The sequence below is a fragment of the Melozone crissalis genome, unplaced genomic scaffold (genome assembly GCF_028551555.1).
Source record: "Melozone crissalis strain CALT ecotype California unplaced genomic scaffold, PUWL_Pcris_2 ptg000042l_1, whole genome shotgun sequence".
Lineage (NCBI taxonomy): Eukaryota > Metazoa > Chordata > Aves > Passeriformes > Passerellidae > Melozone > Melozone crissalis.
In genome coordinates, this window is record NW_026535820.1 from 40115320 (window position 1) to 40138339 (window position 23020).

Consider the following 23020-nt stretch of genomic DNA (forward strand, 5'->3'; position numbering starts at 1 on the left):
ACATCTCAGAATTTGGACCTTCTACAGTGTGGTACCACAGTTCCCTCTCAAATTAAGCCAGAGCACATAGATGGTTTTACACATGGATATTCATTACTTCTTAATTTTATTAATATGCATGCATTGATAGGATGTTTAGATTATGATTAAGGAATACAGGGACTTATTTGGCATGTCTACCTCTGCTGTTGCTTTTTTCCCTGTCTAAAATATATTTTTGTTAAAAAAAGAATGCGCACAATTTACAGTCTGTTGATACTGTTATAAGCACTAAGTTTATTCTTGATGAAGAAAGGAGGGTTTTTTTAATCACTAAAAACACATGCGGCACCCATCTAAATTATATATATACTTCCTCTGTAGCAGTAAAGTCAAATTCAAGCATACCTTTCCACCTTTATGGAGTTCAGGGAAACCTCTAGTGAGGGGAGATCCATGACTTGGCTCTAAATATTTACAAAAATATCCATTAGCTAAGGGCCTAGCCTAGCATACCAAATTCCTTGCAGACACACATTCTTTTCAGTTTTGGTACTAAACAGAAGAATTCCTAAGAAAAGCTTTGGAAGACATATCAATTGCACGGCCTTTTGTCTGGCTGGTTTCCACAGGTCAGTATTTACATTCAAAAAATTCCCTCTTTCCCTGTTTCCCACATATCTTCCTGCCTGTCCTGCCAAAAGCTGCTTGTCTTCATAGATTCATAGCTGAGGACCAAGCATTGACATTTTCTGTGACAATTCAGTTCAGGAAGGGTAAGCAGATGAATCTTTTCTTAAAGATAATGACTCCAAAGTAAAACCCTTGTATGTTTCCTCGTTTGTAAAGGTGGTTCAGACAGCTAAGATTTCCAAGGACTTGTTGAAATGAGTGTGTTTGGTTTATATTTCTAAGGACTAAATTTTTCTTCAGTACAGATATAAAAATAACATGTGAAAAGACAAGAGGGATAATTAGGTGAAGAATTTTTCTCACTGTATACATCTTGAAATCGGAACCATTAAATTAATTTCTCCTCTTACCTCCTTACCCACTCCTAATGAATGCTGGTTCAGTGGGTTCCAAAGCATCTTAAAATAAACCTAATTTTTATCTCCAGCAAGCCTCTGTTGAACTTAAATTGCAAAAAATAATTGCATTTCATTTGTTCCATAGCAGAATTTAAGGTATCTCTTGTGAGTTTTCAGATATTTTGATAAAATTATACCACTAGCTGGAAAATAAAAATTAAAAATGTGTTTCTTATCCTGTACTTTTTCCCATCTTCTCAGAAATTATCATGAGCTCCAGGTAGATTGTGATGACTTTTCTTTTGGTAGAGTAGTAATGAAGTATCTAAACCACCCTGACATTGGTCTAAATTTTCAAATCTATAGACAAGTTTCCAAATGAAAAACTAATTTGGAATTTAGCTTCACTTGTTAGCTGAATTTCAACATTGCTCATGCCCATGCCTGGCCTTGAGAAGCTGTTTTTTTTTAAACATGTTGTAGCATCTTGCAAATAATTATATTCCCACTGCCGGCCAAGGCAGTCGCAGGCAGTGCCTGCTCCGGGGCTGGTACTGTCTCCTGTGCACTTGGGACTTGTAGCTGGGTTTTAAGGGAAGCTCTGTACATGCCAGAATTATTTCTGGAGATGCATCTCATGATTTGGAGATGCATTTGAGTGGGTGATAGAGTGGACATAGTGGAACGAGAAGAGACCTAGGGACAGTGACAAAGGCAGGTATTGCAACCTTCCAGTGGAGAACTCCAGAGGGCTGGAGCTGGGGAAGCAGGAAGAACTGCTCTCTCTGTCTCTTGTGTTATTGAGGAGCTGCCCCAAGGAAAGGGTGACAGTCAGGCAGAAGCGTGGAGGTTTGAAGCTGCTCCTTGGGCTGGAATCTGGGAAAGGAGGTGCCTAGGTTTGCTCCTAAGTCATGGAAAGCTCTAGGAAGATCTGTGCAGTGTTTATAGGTTTCTAGTTAGGCTTCTTTTGTGCAGCCTGGTGTTACTTACAAAGGGATTTGAGATTTTCAAGTGATGAGCCTCTGACATGATATAGAGGGGAAAAACACTGTAGATCCCTAAGAACCCACTCTATTCCTTGTGTAGTAGCAAGTTTCTGTGAGGGAGACCAAAGACATCTGTAACTATCTCTTCAAAAACTTTTTTTTCTTGGTGTAAACTGTCACAAAAATTATTTTCACCCCCCTTTTATTAGTATATTTTAAGGAATATATGTTTGTTGTGTTTGCAGCCTTAAGGTCTACATCAAAACGACCAGATAACCACTGCAATTTGGCACTTGCTTTAGGAGGGCATTTAGGAAGTAAAATATTCCCAGGAGATGAGAATGTGTGACTTGGATTTAGATTCAGTAACTTTTTTTGTTTTTCAAACATTCCAGTTATGCACTCTTTTCACACACAGCATGTCATATTAATCTATTGCAAAGTATAGGTTTTAAAGCAGTGGTAAAGGGGAGGATAGTCATCTTTGAAGGATGTGGGGAGAGACAAATACAAATTTTGGAGTTAAGTCCTAAAGCCACAGAGGAGATGTAAAAAGAGGGCAAACTCAACAACAACAACAGTCTTCTGGACTGATGCCAACCACTCAGAGTCTGTATAAATGTGAAATCCAAATGGCCCATTTGCAAATGGCTCATTTGCAAACTGCTTGGCCATCTCTTTATTATTCCTTTGTTGGTTTAAGTCCTCTCAAGGGAATCCTCCTTAGGACCACAAGTAATCAGTGTACTGAGGACAAAGAATGCCATTAAAAATTAACAGCAGAGTCCAAGAAGCTGGAACTGTAAAGAACAGCAATACTAGAGATTGAACTGGAGAGTGGCACAGTCCAAGTGGCTGTTAAGAAGACTCTTGTGACAGCATTTCCCTTCAGTGTAGTGGGATGCAGGCTAAAGCAGGCAAAGAAGTGAAATTTATAGGAGAAAAAGAATGAAGTGATCAAGACTAGGGCAGTATGTTTATCTGCATATACACAGTAGCGTACTCTGATCCTTCAGAGAAGCTCCCTGCAATCAAAAGCTATTTTAGCTCTTGAAGGCGTTGCTCAAAAATTATAATTCAGCTTGAACACTTCAATGCAGAAGCATTTAAATTTAAATTTATATTTATATTCATAATTATAGTTATTTACTCACAGACATACATAGGAAAATACAGATTTCTTTAAATAGGGACCACATCTTAGTGCCTCACAAGTTTACTGTTCCTATTACTGATTATGTAAGACATTTCCCTTAATCCAGAATAACCAAATTAATTGGATCCCTTGTTTCCTTTTCTCACTCTTCTGGAGAAGAGCAAAGGTTACGTACCTGAGATAACAGTGACACATAAGAAGCCTCTTTATTTCAAGCTAAATTGCACTGCAAAGACGGGGGCTGTTACTCTGTTCCTATATACCAAGATACTTCAGGACACAAACACAGTCCATGTGATTCCACTCTGAGAACGCACCTGATGGAGGGATTGTTCAAATGGTAGTTTTAGAAACAGTATATCAGTTGGTTTGCTTATGTCCACACTTTTGCTAAATCAAATAACAGCTATAATAGAATAATTTTGAAAAGTTAAATAATATTTGAATGCCAACTTCAAGTTAATGGTGCTGGGAACACAGCTTGACACAGATGTCAAAATCAAAAGCACTTGGGGATTAAGATATCCATAGGTCAGGCTTGGTATGTACACATTCAGTAGAAAACTGAGAACAGCCTGTCAGTCTTTTACTTCTTCTTTCCTATTCTGAGTTTCAGTGCCAGCAGTTTTATTTTCACAGTGTACCTGCCTGTTTTGAAAAGCTGAAGCACTAAAGCCACATGTGTCCTCCTGTTAATTATTGCCATGCTCACATCCAGTGTGGGTACAGCTTTTGGACTTAGAGAGGCATGTGTGGCACCTGAATGTCCTGCAGTTCCACAGAACTTGAACTTCCAGGCATAATAATATTTAACTTCCAGGCTTAATAATATCTAACTTTACTGCTGCAGCAATCAATGTAAGAGCAATTCAGGATAACAGCTTACAGTTCAAAGGTGCAGGGCCTTGGGTAACTGTATTTAGGCAAAGCTATACACGTGAAACTCCACTTAAATCCCCTCTTTCTCTTATTCCAGTTCAGTAAAACCTAAAACGCTTGGTGCCCCCCAGTGTCTTTACCAATTATTGCTGTTTGTTAAGACTTGCTGTGAATATAAGTATTTGCATCCAGACATGAATGCAAAATACTTCCAGAATTTTGGTTTGTGACTTACTTAAAAATTTTCTATTTTCTCTTGCTTTTATTTCTTTCAAATTCCTGAAAAATCATTTAGTTCAAGAAGTGGACATAAGTACCTGCTATAAAATGCACAGCTTGGGTCTGGAGTTTTCTAGTACAAACTCCTCACAGTAAGCCAGATCTTAAATGTTTACTTTATTCAATTATTACCCGGAAAAAATTTGATGAAATTCAGCTGGTGATTACATTCAGCTGGACAGTTGTAAAATTCTTATCTCATTGAGCATGATTTGTTTTATGGCTTTGTTTTCCAAGACATGCTACATGCAGTGCAGAATTTTGTGGAGCCGTGTAAAAGACATGTTTGGTTCAAGCTACAGAACATGAGGATAGGAGGAGACAGTAAAAGACCATTACAACTCCTGTGCCTATTCCACATCTGTTTTTCATGCACTTATTATACATACAAGCATCTGCACGTATGCAGATAGTTCTGGTTGGATTTCACAGCAGTAAATTCATGCTCTGTGTATTAGCAGAACATTCAAATGCCTTGGAAGGGACTGAGGATTTATTGGTCTCATTCCTGACTCAAAGAGCTTTCAGGCTAACTTTAGAGGGAGATGATAAATGGGTGTAACAAACAGCAGAGCAGAAGTGGTAAAAACTGGCTCGTTACATAGGGTACCAGTAAGCCCAATATGAAGGTTTTGAAGAAATATTTTGATTCAATTTAAACTATGTTTTTCTATTTCAAGAAATAAAAAAAACACGAGAAAGCTATGATTAAGATTGCAAAATGTGTTGGCTTTTTTTCTTCTTTTTTTTCCCTTTTCCTGTAGTTTCTGTTTTGCCTTGTCCTTTTGGAAGAAGTTACTGTGAGATGATACATTCCACATTTAACCTTGACCCAAAGTAATATGCTTCATTTTTGTTTAATAGCTGTCCTTGAACTTACAAAAAGTCAAAGTGCAAAAGCATGGGCTTAGTTGTTTATTTTTGTAAAATTATTTGCAGTCCTAAATATATAAAAGCTAAAAAATCTTCAAACATGACTTTTAGGTGTTTCAGATAATTTTTGGTATAGACTGGCTATTGCATGAAGACAAACTATAATTAAAATGGCAGGTTTCTGTTGTTGCCTTACCTTTTTTTGTTTGGTAGTTTGGTTGTAATTTTTGGCTTTTTCTAGAATAGCGAACACTAAGCTAATGATGTAGCTAGTAGGAGGGGGACTGGATAGGGTACTGCAGGTATCTGATGAGGATATGTGTTGGTTTTTTGAAAGTGCTTTTAAATTAATTTTCTCTTTGAAAGAAAGCAAAGAAAAACATGGTATGAGTATGCCAGTATCACTGACTAATGATAATACTTCATAGCTGGATTTAGTATGTCTGTTGGCTTTTTCCTATTTATTTGAATTTTGGTTTCATCTGCTTCAAAATAATTGCTCTAGCTTGGTGCCCAGTGTCATCCTTTTTTTGCCTCAGTAACTTCTCAATAGGTTTGCTGAGATTTGCTGTCCATTTTCTTGATTATACTGCCATCAACTTTTTTTCAACTGAACCTGAGCACCCAGGTCAGAATAGTGAGCAAGTTCTCCCTTTCTTCACAGATTTCTCATATAAAGTGGGCTATTCTAAAAAGTGTATATTTCCAGCTCAATTTTCACTGAAATTGTGACAATTTTTCCCCGGTATATCTGTGCACTTCCCCCTTTCCCTCTAATGACTTCTGGATTCTTTAGCCTTTCCCAGCCTAAACTAACAGTGGTATAAAACCTAAAGGAGAATTATTAAAATTATTTACTCTTAATGTGGTATCATATCAAATTGTGCTGAAGTGTCTCAAGAAGTAGACCAGCACTGCCTAAGACAGACTGAGATCCTAATACAGCAATGGCTCCATATGGTCTCTGGGAGTCATAAACGGGATGGAAGTTAACACAAACAGATGGCAATATGTGAATATTATCACACAGCAGCAGAAGGAACAGAGCAAAGGAATGGAAAATACTTCAGCACACCTTTCTCTTGGTGAATCAAACGTATTCAATGTAGATACTCTTTCTCTTCTCAGCACATTAGGCTGTCACATCAGTTTGAACACTTAGTCCTTCAGGATGAAAGGTTTGAGATCTGTGCTGAGGTTGTTCTGGGACTGGTCTGCTTCCGGCTGAAGGTAAGGCAGCTGAAATCTCCTATTTCTTCTCTCATGGTTTATAGCAACTCCAGAATCTGCAGCTGAATACAGTCTTTGTAGTTGATTACTTTTTAATGAAAGTGAGCTTGTTTAGAACAAAGCAGATGAAAGAAAAAAGCTTTAGACAATTTTGTCCAAATTGGATCAAAAGCTTAAGAGAAATTAAAGCATATTAAGGTATGGAAACGTACAGTCAAGGCAAACAAATGTTTAAACTAGTCATATAAAATGACTTACATTCTATGTGTGAGGAGCTTTGATAAAGATGACTGTTTTAGTATATTTTCCTAGACTACTGAATATGGTGAGTGTGTATTACTTGTTTCTTGTCAAGTTAATTTTTTATGTGTATATATTTAATATTCAGTTTTATTTTAAAAATACTAAGATAAAAATCAGAGCACTAAACACTTTTCTTTAAAGACTGTTTTTTCATCTATAAAATTTAATGGCAAAACTGGGAAAATTGAAGTAAGATGTGTTTAGAACAGGTTACATGGGAGGCCAGCTTTCCTGGTCTGCTTTTTATTGCTGAACATGATCCTTTTGCCCTGTTTGGCCTTTTATTCCCCAAAATCTCTCAAAGCGCCAAGTTCATTGAGGTGGAGACCTTGCCCAACAGAAATTAGAAAACTCATTCTGTATTTAGAAAATAAAAGCTGCAGTAGTTGGGAGAGCTCATTTGTTTCAATCAGCCATTAAAAGGGGATCAGTGTCTCAGTTTAGGTAAAGAAGTCATTTTCTAGAAGAGCTTGCAGCTAAAGCCTCTGCAGAGGACTGGATTGTAACCCTGGATCTGACCACCAAGCAACAATAACAACAACAGCACTAGTGTTTTTTAGTTAACATGATACCTAAATGAGCTTTTCGCTTTTCTGAAGGCATCCAAGCACATCTTTTCTCTTTCTGGGTAGTTTATTTTCAACAAATTCTTTTCTCAGTCATTCTGTTGCCCCAGTTACTTGAGTTTGATGCAAATGGCTGAAGAAGCTAACAAGTAAATAATAAAGTAATGGTGAGTTCACCTGGAATAGGAAAATGGTTTTGTTTGAATTTATAATGTTTAAACCAAAATTTAAAAAGACCCTGTTTTAAGGGATCAGGCATATTACAGATGTAGTTTTTTCGGTCAATGGAAACATGAATATAATCTCTTTCCTAACAATAACATTTAAAAGATGTTGAGGGATATGTTCTGTGGCTTTTATTGCTCAATAACAAAATGCTGGTTGCGGTCTGCTCTCTCACATGGAACAAGCAAACACTAGTTTTGCAGATCCAGACACAGCTGTTAGTCAGTGCTCTACATTTACTTTGAAGGAACAGTTCTGGTGAAATAGAGCATAGCAACACAGGAATTGTCACTTTTGATCAGACCAGTAGCTCATCTACATCTGTTCTCCTGTCCCTCATGATTCAGAGGAAGAAATTGCATCTATAGGGAAAGACAATTTTAAAATAGGAGGTAAATATTGGACCTTTAGCAAAGAAACCTTTGGGACAAGTTGTAGAATAAAGGCCTGATTCCACTGAAAATCAGTGTTAAAAGAGCAGTGTTGATCCAAAAAAAATGAAAAAAAACCAACCTAGCAAGCTTTCAAATTAGGAGGTTTTTATAGCTATTTTAACAACTTTATTTGCTGTTTATATCACTCTTTCAAAAATCTTTCTATCATTTTTATAATTCATAAAATCATATAATTTATATAATTCATACATCTTAGAAGCAGGACATTTGTTACTTTTATGTAGTTGCAGTAGGATTAAGGGTCAGGGGACTTGAACTACATAATACAGGCACAGCTGTAAAAGTATGATTTTTTTCCTTACTTCCTTTGTTCTTGAGAAGCCCTTTGAAATTTTTTTGCTTAGCTGTAACTTTTAATTTTTTTGCCTTTCACACTGTTGAGCAAATGGACTAATTACCTATGACTTTCATATTATAATTATTTCATCAAATATGTCATGCCAAAGGGTTAGTTTTAGGCCTCCTTGTCATGACTGCAGATGAATACAAGCCAAGCTAGTAATTTCTCCAAGGGGGTGAGAATGCTGTCTTCTTGAAGCTCACAGACTCAATCAAAGCTGCCTTCTCAAAGCTCTGGGAGAGGATTAGTCACTACCAACTTCAATTTGACGTGACACCTGAGTGCCACAGCAGCCCTAAGGTGGAGCTGTGAGAGCAGAACAGAAGAAAGATAAATTAATCTTTCTCCCTCCTCCTGCCAACTTAACATCATGTAACTGCTTGTATTGCCTGAAAGTCAGCACTGTGCATTTGATATTAAAAGCAAGGACTGTCATTTTAATAATGCATTGCCTTTGATAAGAAAGCAGGACATCACTGTCAGCAGCGACTGACCTGTAATAGCTGGGGACTTAAAAAACACCAAAGTTGGTCCATTTTCTTAGCTAGGAGCATTTCAGTCACATAAATATCTCCTAGAAGAGTAAGGCTAAGCCATGAATTTTAGGACTACACACCAAATTCATCATAACTTGTGCTAAGACAGAACAAAGTTTTGACATGGGTTCAACTCTTAATTCTGAATATGATCTAAAAATGTGAGAATTATACATTTATCCTTGCTGCCAGTAGGAAACTGTCTGCCTTATGTAAACAGGAAAGTCACAATTGGATTTCGGAGAAGGTGTTTTCTGGTCAGGATGCTGAACAGAGGGATTTGTCCATTTGCAATTCTTTTTCCACAGACCGTGTTCAGTAAGGGGGCACTGCAGTAAAAATGCAGATGCTCCCAGAATCTCTTGCAATTGTGTGTTGCCACCAGTGTAACAGATGGAGTAAAGGTTGCACCCTACCTAAGATACTTCCTCTGAGGCTTCTGTGGTGGGTAACGCCTATAGAATTGAGGCAAATACTTTTTTAGGGTTTCCACTGATCATATGAAACCTAATTATGCCAGGGATATATTACCTTAAACGTTTTTTAATTAAGGGTAAGATTTCATATTCAAAAGAATGTCTCACAGCAGCCATGCTTAAGTGAGGAAAGTTAGCATAGCTCACTGCAAAACTTCCTCCGATGTTTGTTTGATTAGATCCAAGAAGACTGTAATAACACAGATACAATAATGAATGTTTTTAACATAGCTCATGATCTTAGGTCACAAAAAGGCAGTCAACTATCACAAATGCCCCAGTGTGAGCACTGCTTCTAAACTGAAAGTAATCCCTAAATCTCTTTGTGGCCCAAAACTTCTCTCATACATCATTATCTTTTTGCGATCCTTTGATGGCAAAGCACTGAGAGATGAGAAGGTGACTCCTTGTTACTGGTGCTACTTGAGCTTGCCTGCTTGGTGGGATTTACATTTTCCAGAATTGTTTCTGAAACTCATTGCCACATTCATTGAATTACAATGATTTCAGGGCTCAAATGAACTAAATGAGGCACTTCTAAAAAGCATAAATGATGCCAAGAAGATCCATCTGGTCCCGTGCCACCTGCGAGAGAAGTTTGTGCTACGCTTTGCTGTTTGTTCCCGCACAGTGGAATCCACCCACATCAAATTTGCCTGGCAGCACATCTCACAGCTGGCAACTGATCTTCTGAAAACATGGGAGCACAACCACCACCAGCAGTAACAGCAGTGAAGTGTAAGTGGAGATGAGGTAATTAACTGGCTTTCTCTGTGTTGCCAAGTTTTATTTTAGGCGCAGGTGGTAAAGTCAAACTATGAAGGAAGAAAGTACAAAACCTGTTGTTATATAGCCCAGCTGCAGTAGCAAAATCCTTGCCAGTAAGTTGAGTTGTAACCATAGCCATTCCTCCTCTGTACTGTAGTTTCATCTTGCCTGTTTCCAGGATGCACATAGCCAAGGAGAATTGAGCTGTCATTTGCTACCAGTTTATAGTCAAGAGCATTTGTTCAACCAAGTAATGGAAATGGAAGGGTTGGTGCTCCCTCCATTGTCCCCATTCACCTCTAGCACACTCCCCACTTTCTTCATAGAGGTCTTATAACCAATTAATTTAACGTGACTATGACTGCAGAAAGAACCCAAGTTGGGGAAGTTTAGTTCAGGTTCTAAATATGTTGGTATCTGAATAGGCATGCACAAATGTTGCCAGGATTTGGGGTACTATCGTGTCATGATACACTTCCTGCAGAAATTTTGTAAATGAACAAAGGACAAAGAACCTTCAAGACTTCCTTCACTGCATAGCCAGACTTGGGAGAATGAGCATTAACTGATTACTAATCATCCTTCTGGCAAGTTCTCTATTTTCCCCTAAATGATTTGCTTTTAAAACTGCAGTTTTGTCAAATCCAGCAAATAGGTTATGCTGGCTATTGGTTTCCAGACTGATCATTCATAATGAGGTCCCTGAAAAGCTCCTCCTAAAGAGTTTTGCCAAAAGCTATGTGCTACCTGGTATTCTGTATTTCTAATCAAGGTATTATCAGCAGTGATTAATTGAAAATAGTCTGTAAGATATGTTCTGCAAAACTGAGCTGTGATTTGTTTTTATGGCTACCATTTTGATTACTTCATGGTGTAATAAATCTTTGACAAAATGTGCTAAGAAATGTGATGTCAAAAATATCACTTTTAGTTTCTCAAATTAGCTAGCAATTGAGAAAGCAAGTGACAATAAAAATAGGAAGTAAGAGAACAAACCCCTCAAATCAGCTTTGGTGCCCCCATCAGTGGTCTTCTTAGATTAAGAGTGATGAATGGAAAATGAAAATACTGGAAAACCTCTTTCTGAGAAAGTCAAATCATATATCTTTGACACAAAACGTTCATACATCATCCTGTCAAATGCAGGCATAGTGAAGAGCTAAAATGAAAGTTAGAGGTGAAAGTCAGAACAATATCAAGTGACAAAGTACTTTTGCCATTTTAAAAACATAAATTCCAGACAGTTATTTCTGTGTAAATAAGAACAACATAAATAGCTGCTCAAAGAAAGATAAAATGTAGGATTCATTTCTACATATGAAATTGCATTTCAATCTTCTTTTTAATGCTCATATTAACTTCTACAGCCTCTTGAGCAATGTGCACAACTATTCAGCTTTCCTGCTCCATCCCTTTCAGGCATACTTGCTACAGTTGGGAAGTTGCAAGTAGACCAGGGAAAATGGATCAGGACAGTTAATATGGCACATGGTCTGCTCCTACCTCTGTCTTTCCTGATCTCTCATTCCTGGGGTGCAAATTGGGAAGGATTGCTATTTCCATAAGGAACTGATTTCCCAGGTAACAGATGGAGAAAGGGATAACCAATGAATTTGATAAAACCCAGTAACATTTGAGCAGGTGACTGACACAAGATACTACTGTCAGCTACAGTGTCAGAAATTTTGATAGCATCATTCTCTTCAGCAGAACCAGCATGAAATTCAGCTTTTCTGTGGTAGCATAATGCAGTGGAGTGGTAGACTGCTATAATTTTTTTTTTAAACAACCTTATTCAGATCTCATGACCTGGAAAACAATGTTCATCCCTAAAATGTATCTTCCACACTGATACAATTTTACATCTTTTACATTATGAAAACTCTAGAATCTTGAAGCCAAAGAATTACCTGTTCTCTGCGAGACAGACCAGGATTTTGTATGTGAAATACATAACCAGGACTGTCCAGGAAAAAAAAAAAGAAAAGAGAGATCAGATTTGGATCACAGAGTAAATCCAGGATAATTCCACTGAAATGAAATGGAGTTGCTCTGGGCTTAGGTGACTATAATTGAAATGAAAAATCTGACTAATAAGTGTTAGAAAAGAAAGGCCTAACGTAAGGCACCCCTAAACTGAACATAAGAAGATTCTGCTGGAAATCTGCTCCATGGAAACCAGAGCAGAGATGAATGATGCCTGTGTGAGCCTCAAACTGCTGGAAAACTGGGATGCAGGCAGGATGCACACCCAAACATAGAAGAGGTGAAATGACCCCAACAGCCCAGAATTAGACACATATCCCTTTAGACATTTGTGGGAAAATACTGCCAAAACTGACATTCAATTAAATTTTTCAGTATCTAGATATCAGTTTTAGAAGTGGCTGTTTTCCAGATACAGAAACTCCTGTTGGCAAAGAATTAAAGATAAAGGCTAATTTAAAATAAAGATGGAGTAAAAGTTAATTTTTGTTTTTTTTTTTTTTTTTTTAAGTGACATTAGTAAATCTGTCTGATAAACAGCAGTGATGAGACCCTTGGAATTACATTTCCCCCTCTCTAGCCCAGTACTGAAACCTGAAGTTCAGGTTCTGGTTTTTCTGAAATTCTAGAATGAGCCAAATATGTAAACAGTGAAGGCCTTCATGGTATTCAGTCTCTCATACCTTCTTCTCTCCATGTGATAATTCCTTCTTAGACTATTAACATTAGGTCATCTGAAAAGGAAATATGGGCTGTGTAATCAACTCGAGAAGGAACATTTTAAAGAAGATCATAACTGCTGTTTCTGTTCTGTAGCTTTGCAACGTGTCTGTAAGTGAGAAACACTGTATTTATGAATAGTTAATGTTAACCTGGATTTATTGTGCCTTGTGTGCAAAAGCTAATATATCCTGTGCCTGTGATGAATACTGTTTGATATTAAAAGTAATTAGAAAATCCCAGAACTGTACTTTGGTAGAATATCCACATCTCCAGGAAGACTGCAGCTATTAGAGAAGGAGGGAAAAACCTGACTTTTACTTTCAGGAACCTCAATTTATTTTTTTTAAACTAGCAGAGTACAGTCCTTACATTCTTAATGACAGATTATATTTTATTACTGATGGTGAAATAATGAAAATGTATGTATTTATGAAAGTATTGGTAATATATTATACTCTGAACTGCATTATAATTATTAAATTTTTAATTTTTTCTCGCATTTACATACAAGATTCTGCTCATGGCTGTTTTGTTGTTGAAGTACTACTCATCACCCTGTGTGATGAGTAGTAATCACATTGAAGTTGCCTTACAACAGCAGTCTAAACCTTGAGATGTAAAAATTTGAATTGCTCAAAGACAGAAGCAAATGAGAAATAAAACTGAGGATCCTGAAGACCGGGGTGGTTGGTGACGGCAGGTTAAATAACCATCAATGGATAACATCTGTATAGCATATGTAGAGTTTGTATGTTCTAAGTGGAAAATAATCAGAAGTCTAATGCTCTAATTATGATTTGTGAGCTGTTGACTCCCTTTACAATCTGTACCCAAAACCTCCTGAACACACATATAGGTTTTAATTGGCAATATAAATAAACTACAAAACTACAGCTATTGTCTCTTTGTACTTAACTAAGCTTTTCTCGTCTCATTGATGCCAGATGCGCTCTAAGAGGCCCAACTTCCCCACTCTAATGAAGTCAGTGTCCTGATTTTCACCACCAAGGACTTTTTTCAATGTGTCCTTCAAATTACTTTGCAAATGAGAGTTGGCAAATTTTCCTGCAGGAAGTTTCCTCCTCAGCAACAGGAGTCTGAAAAATACCTGGCCATATCCAGAAGGGCCAGTGCTGACCCTTCTGCCAAGTTCTGCACAGTGCTGCAGCTGGATCTGCCACTGGAGCCACCTGCCCAGCTTCAGCTTTGGTTTGTAGTTCCAATGACATCCAGTAGGACAGGGAAGGGGCCCATGACATCAGTCCTGCCTGGCTGCAGTCCCCAAGGCTGCTGTGCTCCCTGCCTCTGTGCAATCCCAGGGAAATCAGGCATGCACTGGGAGAAATTTGATGGCAGCAGCATCACATGCTATTTAAATGCTAGCCCAGCTGGGTCTGAGATGATAGCTTGCACACCAGCACAGACACTTTATTGTGCTGTCTGCACTGATGGCATAACAAGCCTGATGTATAACAAAAACCTGACAGTAACTGCAGGAAAGGTTCCTCACGGGAAATAAAATGTTCACCCACACAGAAGCGTCTCTGTTAATACCAGAGGTGCAACTGCAGCTTAGAGTGCTCATTTGCATCTAGATTGGTGTGCTAATTTGAACGTGGGTTGGTGTGAGCCACATGGGGACTCCACCACCACATTCAGTTCATGGGATACTTCCACGTGGAGCACCATCTTTTGCCCTGTATAGGAGTGTGTCATTCATCTCATCCTTGTCAGAGCTGCTCTCCCAAAAAGGGCTGTGCAGCACCGGTTGTGAATTTCAGGAGTGCTAGAAAGTGTCACTGCCGTGGTGGCTGTGGTGGTCCTGCAGCGGTGCCACAGGGCTAGAGATGAAATAGGTGACCCTGGAGACCAAGTGCTCGTGTGCCTAAGGGCCAGGTACCCACCAGTGGCCGCGCAGTCACCACCAGGGTTAGGGCTGTGCTTGGGCCACAGTCAGTGAACCCACCTCCTGTGGAGCCCGTCCTGCTGGGAGGGCTGCTGCCAGGGACACAGCCCGGGACGCCACTGGCCCGGCCGCCTGTGAGCCCAGCAAAGGACATCCAGAGGGTCTCTGCCAGGAGAGGAACAAACAGCGGGCAGCTGGGGAATGCTGATGGGGTGCCCTGCTGTTTCGGGCAGCCAAAGCCGAGTTTGACACAGGAAGCCACAGCAATTCTGCTCCTTGAATCACCGAACGGAAGGGAAAGACCTCCTCTGCCCCACAGAAATTGCACATCTCCACGTTCCCATTTTCTTCTGCCACTGAAAGTGGCCTGGACAGGCAATAAAAGTGACAGAAACTGTTACATTCTCCAGCCTCTCCCTTCTTGGCTGCTCTGACCTTCACTGAGGAACCAAGCCCTGACCAGAAAGGATTTTCAGAAGGGTGTGAGCAGGGCTGGCAAGGCGCGGGAGCCGAGACACCGGCACCGGGGGAGCGGCCGGGACCGCCGGCAGGGACTTCGGTGGGAGACGCGGGACGGAGCCGGAAAGGAACGCGCGGAGGGGATGGGAGGGATCCGTGAGGGAACACGCGGATGCGACAGGAGGGACTCGGGAGGGAACACGTGAAGGGGACGGAAGGGATCCAGGAGGGAACATGCGGATGGGACAGGAGGGATCCGGCAGGGAACACGCGGAGAGATCCGAGGAGGATCACGCCAAGGATCCCGCCGGGCCCCTCAGAGCAGGCGCGCGCCCCACCACACGCAGCGCGGGGCCGGCCCCGCCTCCCAAGGCACGGACCCCACGCCCATTAGTCGGCGCCCTCCTCAGGCGCAGCCAATAGGGAGCGCCCGCTGAGCCGCGCGCCGACCCTCCCAGCCCTGCGGGTGACGTCAGCGCGGAAAACCCGCCCTTCTCCCACTCGGCCCGGCCTCCCGATCTCTGATTGGCTGCGTCTCCCGGCGCGCTGTTACCCGATTGGCGGGCTGTGCGGGGCGGGCCGGGCGCGGAGCGGGCGCGCGCGGTTGGCGGCGGCGGCGGCGGCGGCCGGTGGGTGCGGGGAGCGAGAGCGGCAGGGCTGGGACTGAGGGGGGACACGGGAAGGGAGCAGGGAGGGGAGGGGAGCGAGCGGCGGGACCCTCTCGGGGCTGTGGCCTCCGCTTCCTGTGCCGTGAGGGGGCACCCGCTGCCGGGCCGGCCAGGGCTCCTGAGCTGAGGGGCCGTGGCCGCCGGCTGGGTAGGGCGGCGAGGGCTCAGCCATGGCCGGGGCAGCTTCCCGGCTGGATTGCCGGCCTGAGGGCGCTGAAGGGCGGGGGATGTGCTCGCGTACCTGGCCGTGTTTCCCCGTGTGGGCGTGCTCCTGTGGCGGCGGCGGCGGCAGCTCCCGCCCCTCCGCGCTGAGGCGAGCGCGCAGCCGAGTGCCAGATCCATGGGTGGCCGTGCTTCGATACACCCCGGCTCCAGGCGGGCACACGGAGCACGATATCCCCGTCCTGGCTGAGCGTGTGTGCGTGTGGCTCTCTTGGAGAGAAGTTGTGAGGCTGTGAGGACAACTAATACGGGTTAGACCAGGGGGAGAGAATGATGCCAGACGGTGTGTACGATGTATATAAATAACTAAAGGGTGGGTGTCCAGAGGGCGCATCCAGGCTCTTCTTGGGGGTGCCGAGCAATAGGACAAGAGTCAATGGGCAGAAACTGAGGCATAGGAAGTTCCATCTGGATATGGGGAAAAACTTCTTTACTGTGGGAGTGATCACACTGGAACAGGTTGCCCGGAGAGGCTGTGGAGTCTCCCTCACTGGAGATAGTCAGGAACTGGCTGGACACAATGCTGTGCCATGTGTGCTGGGATGACCCTGCTTGAGCATGGAGGTTTGACCACTGTGATCTCTTCCAACCTTCCTCATTCTGTGATTCTGAGAATAATCAAACTGCAATTTCAACCTGGTCACCACTGTTCACTTGTTATGGCCTTCCCTCAGTGCTATGAAGGTGACCACCGAGTCCTTAAGAAAGTGGTGGTGAACTTGAGATTTTGTGCTCTGAATTACGTATTGGGAAGTATTTCATGGGGGCAAATACTGCTATTAAACTTTTCCCGAATTTATGCTTTTATATCACTTAAAATATTTTTGATTCAACAGTTGCAAAAAAATTATGTGCACAGTGAAAGCCTTTTAGAGAAAAGAAGTAAAAGGCTGCAGCCTTTCATCTCCTGTTCATCTGTCACTCAGCTATGGATGGATGATGATGTGAGTTAGTATCAGATTTTCTAAGCGCACGTTACACTTCTCCTGGTGCAAAAGTTGGCAGTAACTTTTCAGAGAGAAAGTCTTACTTAAGTGGTTTTGTTTTGTTTGTTTGTTTTAATTGGATTTGCTTGTAGAGGTGCCAGATTTGCAGGTAAAATGTATTTTGACTTTTCTAAACAGCTCTACAAATTTGGGCTGTAGTAAAAAAAGTATTCAAACCAAAATGACTTACATTCTCATTATGTATCGTGTGTGTAACCATATAAGCATTTGGGCAATAAACATAATGTGCTCTCTGTTGTCTAATGGGATTTTTTGCAAATAATTAGGGAGGACACCCCCACAGAGCCTGGATCCCTTCAGTTCTGTGTCCCCAGCCTTGCATGAACATGGCACCTGTACCTTCCTCTGCACTCCTGTGCAGTCTGTAGCTGATCCAGAGGACTGCAGCTTGACTCACCCTCTGTTGGAAAGGGTGCAGGATATATGGACACGATACTTTGCAGAGAAAGAAAGTACATCATGAACGTGAGCAAATAATTTCAAGTCAAATGAAATACTCCTCCCGGACCAAATGTCATTTTCCCTATTTCTTAAAAAAAGCCCTACACTAAAGGAATTTAAATTCCACTTTCTGAAGCTGAGAAACAAGGATTGCTTTAAACATGCAAGACCTTTTCTCCTCTAAAGTTTAAAATGAGGACATTTTAGTGCCTTCTAAATATAAGAAACAGTTTTGAACATTTTCTAGTAATCTGTTAATATTTTCTTAATATGAAGTCTTTGCTCCATTCAGGATTATTCATTTAATTTTTATCTCCCCTCGGAGACACTTTACACAATTTTACTTACTAGCTTAATTGTTTCATTTTTATTACCATCACTGTAATAAATGAAATCATTGTGACAGTGGAGTATCCTCTGTCCTCTGCTGCACAGTGCCATATTCTGTCAAGTAAGAATGAAAGCACTGGTGATTTCATTTAACAAGGCCAGTTTTTGCTTGACCATCTGTTACCATTCTTTGCAGCCTACTTACCTCCCCAGGAGACCTCTGGTTAGAAGCAAACTCTCTCTTTTTTCTTTTCCCCCCACTTTTTTCTTTTCTTTGGACAAGGAAGAAAAGAGAACCCCAGTCTAAATGCCTTTGCTCCACAAAGCTGGTTGCTTTTTGAAAAGATTAAAGTGCCCAGACTGGCTAAGTAGCTTGCAAGACCTCCTGCTCTGTTTCTCACAGTTAAAATGGTGTAGGTTTTCCTGTGTGAGTGTTTAGGCCAGGGGGGAAGCAGCTGGTGTGAAATGGCATTTTGTGACTGCAGGAATTTTCTGTCTGTTCCAGTGTCAGCCATGGAGGCCCCCAGGGCCAGCGCGGCGCACCTGAGTGAGTGGCAGGAAAGTTCCTTTGCTGTCACCTCTGGCACCTGCACCCCGGGGCAGAAGGCAGATGGGTACCGTGCCAAGGTGCTGCGCATTCAGTATGCATGGGCAAGCTCCGAGATCTCCCAGGCCTGTGCTGCCAGCCTGTTCAGGAGCTACGCAGAGAAATACTCTGCCATTGTCGACTCTGGCAACGCGGAGACTGGCTTGAACAACTACGCGGAAAACATCCTGACTCTGGCAAAGTGTCAGCAAAGTGACAGTGACAAGTGGCAATCTGCCTTGACAACAGAGAACGTGTTTGAATTGAAGTGTGTGCGAGAGAGGATGCGGGCTGGCAGAATTTTCCAGAGCTCTCAGATGGCACCAACAGATGCCCGTGCGCGAGCTGGTAAAGGGGTCAGCACCCCCGCTGCTCCGGCTCTTCCCAAACTCCATGGCTTCGGCAGTGCCGGGGAGGCTGAGCTCACTGCTGCCTCAGCAAAATGTGCCAGTCAGGGACCAGATCTCCTTGGGCATCCCTCATCTTCCAAGTCCCTGCAAAGCAGTGTGCCTCCTGTGACCAGAACTTCAGATACGCTTCCTGCTGCTTCAGCCTCCTTAAGCAAACAGGTTCTTCCAGGTTTCCAGGCCACTCCACTCTTTGGAAGTAAAGAAGCCACTAATAGTAGTTCTCCTAAAATGCCAGGTAACTGTTATGATGGACAAAATTCGTCTCTTTTCAACCAGTCAGCTGTACCTGCCTGGTCTGCAAATTCTGGGAAAAGAAAAGCGTTCTATGGTCTGGCTGATGAAGGCAGCACAGCTGTTCCTAGCCTTGCTCCGTGTCAAGCCTCCATTTCTACAGAAACTAATGGTTTTTCAGGGCAGAGAAACAGAAATGAAGAGAGCAGTGCTCCCGGGTTTAAAACTGCAAAGGAACAGCTGTGGATGGATCAGCAAAAGAAATCTCAAAACCAGCGTGCACCGGTCTCATCATACGGAGGAGTAAAAAAATCCCTGGGTGCGGGCAGGTCTCGGGGTCCGTTCGGCAAGTTTGTGCCTCCAGTTCCGAAACCAGATGGAAGTGAGAATGGAGGAGCACAGTGTAAGCCTCATGTAGGAGAATCAACAGACCCTTTGCTGCCTGTGGATGAACGGCTGAAAAACATAGAACCAAAAATGGTTGAACTCATCATGCACGAGATCATGGACCACGGGCCTCCGGTCGGCTGGGATGACATTGCTGGAGTGGAGTTTGCCAAAGCCACCATCAAGGAAATTGTGGTGTGGCCCATGCTGAGACCGGACATCTTCACCGGCTTGCGTGGTCCTCCCAAAGGAATCCTGCTCTTTGGCCCCCCTGGCACTGGCAAGACCCTCATAGGCAAGTGCATCGCATGCCAGTCTGGAGCAACTTTTTTCAGCATCAGCGCCTCCTCCCTGACGTCCAAGTGGGTGGGCGAGGGGGAGAAGATGGTGCGCGCGCTGTTCGCCGTGGCGCGCTGCCAGCAGCCCGCCGTGATCTTCATCGACGAGATCGACTCCCTGCTGTCCCAGCGCGGAGAGGGCGAGCACGAGTCCTCCAGGAGAATAAAAACCGAATTTCTGGTGCAGTTGGATGGGGCAACGACCTCCTCTGAAGATCGGATCCTGGTGATTGGAGCCACGAATCGGCCCCAGGAAATCGATGAGGCGGCCCGGAGGCGACTGGTGAAGAGGCTGTACATCCCTCTGCCCGAAGGCTCCGCCAGGAAGCAGATTGTCACCCGGCTGATGGCACGGGAGCACTGCTCTCTGAATGAGGAGGAAATCAAGCTCATAGTCCAGAAGACCGATGGGTTTTCTGGGGCAGACATGACCCAGCTCTGTCGGGAGGCTTCCCTGGGCCCCATCCGCAGCCTGCAGGCCATGGACATTGCCACCATCACGCCGGAGCAGGTGCGGCCCATCTCCTTCCTGGACTTTGAGAGCGCCCTGAGGACGGTGCGGCCCAGCGTGTCCCCCAAGGACCTGGAGCTCTATGAAACCTGGAACCAGACCTTTGGCTGCGGCAGATGAGCTGCACCGCAGCTGTTCCGCTGGAGCAGGGTAGGGTTTCAGCACTGCCACGTATCAAACCTGTGGCAATTCAGTGCTTCTGCACTTTGGTTTGCTTCTGTCCTGGAATTAAACCTCCTCATGTTATGCTGGCAGATGTCCAGGCTCTGGCTGAGGCTTTGCCAGCTGAAAAGTCCACGAGGAACTGCAGCTCATGATATGAGAAATTGCTGAACAGCAGTGGCATTGGAGAGGCTGACAGCATTTACAGATTGCTGGGAGAGACGGAAACAAATTTCACTGATGTTTAAGGGGAAGGTTATCAAACCTCAAAAATAATTGGAAGGAATATTGGGGAAATCTTGCAAGGTCCACCATGCTGTGTCAGTAAGGGATTCAAGTAATAGCAGAAATACTGATTTTGGGTAGGAGCATGGCAAAACTGGATAGGGAAGAATAATTAGAGGTGCTTTGTTTGGGAGGAGAGGATGCAGATGGATGTGGACTTACATGGAAAAATGGAAGGGAGGACAAAAGAGGGAGGTCTCTTGAAAGTTGCTCTTGTCTGACAGCCTTTTGGCTCATTACTGCAGTCAATCCCAGCTTCTCATTAAAAACTTTTTTTGATGATTTTCTGCTTGACCTTACTTTCTGTGCTGCATCAGCATGTATGGGTGTGCTTTATTGGCAGGTCTGGACACCTGCAGGTGGAGAAGAGGCCGTGGGTCACAGGGGCTTTAGGATCTGGCCCAGCTGTGGGGTAGCCAGTGTGGGCAACCAGGTGCTGTAGGCATCCAAAACTCACTGCTAAACTAAGGGCTGGACAAGCTGGTAAGGAGGAAGAGCAGGATTTGGAAAGAGCCCCCAGAGGCAGGACAAGGGGGCTCAAGGTCTGGGCTTGGGTATTTGATAAAGTTAAATCTCGTGGCAGCGTCTGAAGGCCCTGTGAGTGAGGTGTCCTGGTGAAACTGGAGAGTGTGGGGCTTGTGTCACACACTGGTGACTCGGTGCTTGGGGCTGGAGCTGAGGGACAGGGTGGGGCTGTGGGTGTTTATGAGAGTGCATTTGTGTGTGTGTGTGCTGGGAAGGACATGCCCACTCTCTGTCCTTGGCTCTGTGTGTGTGTTTGGTTTTGTATCCACTGGTTTGGACTGGGGGCTCACCTCGCTCCTGGCTGGACCCCCAGGCAGAAGCAGCAGCAGCTGGATCCATCAGATTCGGATGGAAGATGCCTTACTCCAAGAGTGCTGGGCTCTAGTGGTCAGGAAGGAGAAATACCATGTCCCAGCACCTCCTGGGTTCCACTGCTCCTTAAAAAGTCCTCATGCATCAACGGTAAAATTCTTGGCTAGCTTGCATTTGGCTTTCTTACCTGAGGCATGAAAGAATGCACAGCCTTTTATTCACATAACCTGTCCCTGCCCACTGACTGAGCACAGCTGCCCCTGAAAGGAAAATAAATGGAAATATTTCCTTTGGATTCCCTTGTCAGTGTGGCAGAGCTGGCAGCTCTGCTGTCTGTGCTTCGTTTTCAGTTTCTCTAAAAGAACTTTTCCTCCTATTGGGGAAAATGCAGAGCTTAAAAGCTGCTCTTCCTCAGATTTCTGTGAAACTGGATGAATGCTGTTTAACTGGCATTTTTTAAAGACATTTGGAAACCAGGAGATTACAGTGAGCCTTGAATTCAGAATAATTTGGAAGGCTTAGAATTTCTTAGAGCTCATCCTGATTTAAACAAATGAGTCAGTTTTATTCATAGCTTATGTTTTTAGTAAAGTCCAATATATATCAGAAATTGTTTTGCAGAGTTGTAAAAATTCAGGTATGGGAATTTGTCTTCATTTTTGAGATTGTGAAAATAGAATAATTAGATTATTCTGAAAGAATAAATGTGTGATGTAGTTCAAACCAATCGACTTTTGTGCCACTTGGGTAAAGATTATGAGATTAAGTCTGTTTTTGCAAGTTACATTTTGGAGAGTTATAGACACTTACTAGGTAAGATGTTTGCTTTCTCCAAACATTTCTTTAATTTCGTTGTTCAGGCAAGTGAGTGAAACACCAGAGAATTTTCATTGTTTAGTCAAATTAAGGTTGCTCAAGGGTTAATAAATGCCTTATTTATGAATAAATAATTGCCTTATTTATGCTGGGAATTATTCTGGTGTGCATTCTGTGGTCATCTCTACATCTGAATTTTCACATTTTCATGGAAGTGCTCCACAAGGAGGGACCAGTGAGAATCCTCATGGTGACAGAGAATAAAGCTCCTCCTGAGGTGACAGGGACTTGGACATAAGTTCTGTGCTCCTGTGTTTGTCTCCTGCAAAGTGGAAATTGTCAACGAGATAAAAGGTAGAACCAGACAAGGCTGTTGTTCTTCCTCCTACTTTTTAGATTATTCATTACAAGAATTACATGAACATGCCGTTGGTTTTTTTTTGGTTTTTTTTTTGAAACACATAGAAATAGTGAAAGGGAATATTAGGTAAGGTTTTTTGTGTTTTAGTAATGATGCAGGTGACACAACCATCTCTTCAGCCATGTAGCATTCTTTGGGCTTTGCTGCAGAGCTCAGAGCCAGCAGGACTTGCAGTTTCAGCCCAAGGTGAGTTTCATAACCCTCTGTAACAG

General features: G+C 42.8%; 2 protein-coding genes across 6 annotated transcripts in view; both read left to right on the forward strand.

Moving 5' to 3' along the window:
- DDC (dopa decarboxylase) overlaps positions 1–10108 on the forward strand; it is a 46420-nt gene extending 36312 nt beyond the window's left edge. For all 5 annotated transcript variants that reach the window (XM_054285062.1, XM_054285064.1, XM_054285066.1 and 2 more), the window contains 2 exons: positions 6312–6413; positions 9825–10108. In XM_054285062.1, coding sequence (XP_054141037.1) covers positions 6312–6413; positions 9825–10040 — 318 coding nt within the window. In that variant the 3' untranslated portion in view covers positions 10041–10108. The remainder of the gene's footprint in view (positions 1–6311; positions 6414–9824) is intronic.
- Positions 10109–18337: 8229 nt separating this feature from the next.
- Positions 18338–20924, forward strand: FIGNL1 (fidgetin like 1). The gene has a single exon (XM_054285044.1). The coding sequence runs from the start codon at positions 18338–18340 to the stop codon at positions 20405–20407; it is 2070 nt and encodes a 689-aa protein (XP_054141019.1). The 3' UTR covers positions 20408–20924.
- Positions 20925–23020: the final 2096 nt, after the last annotated feature.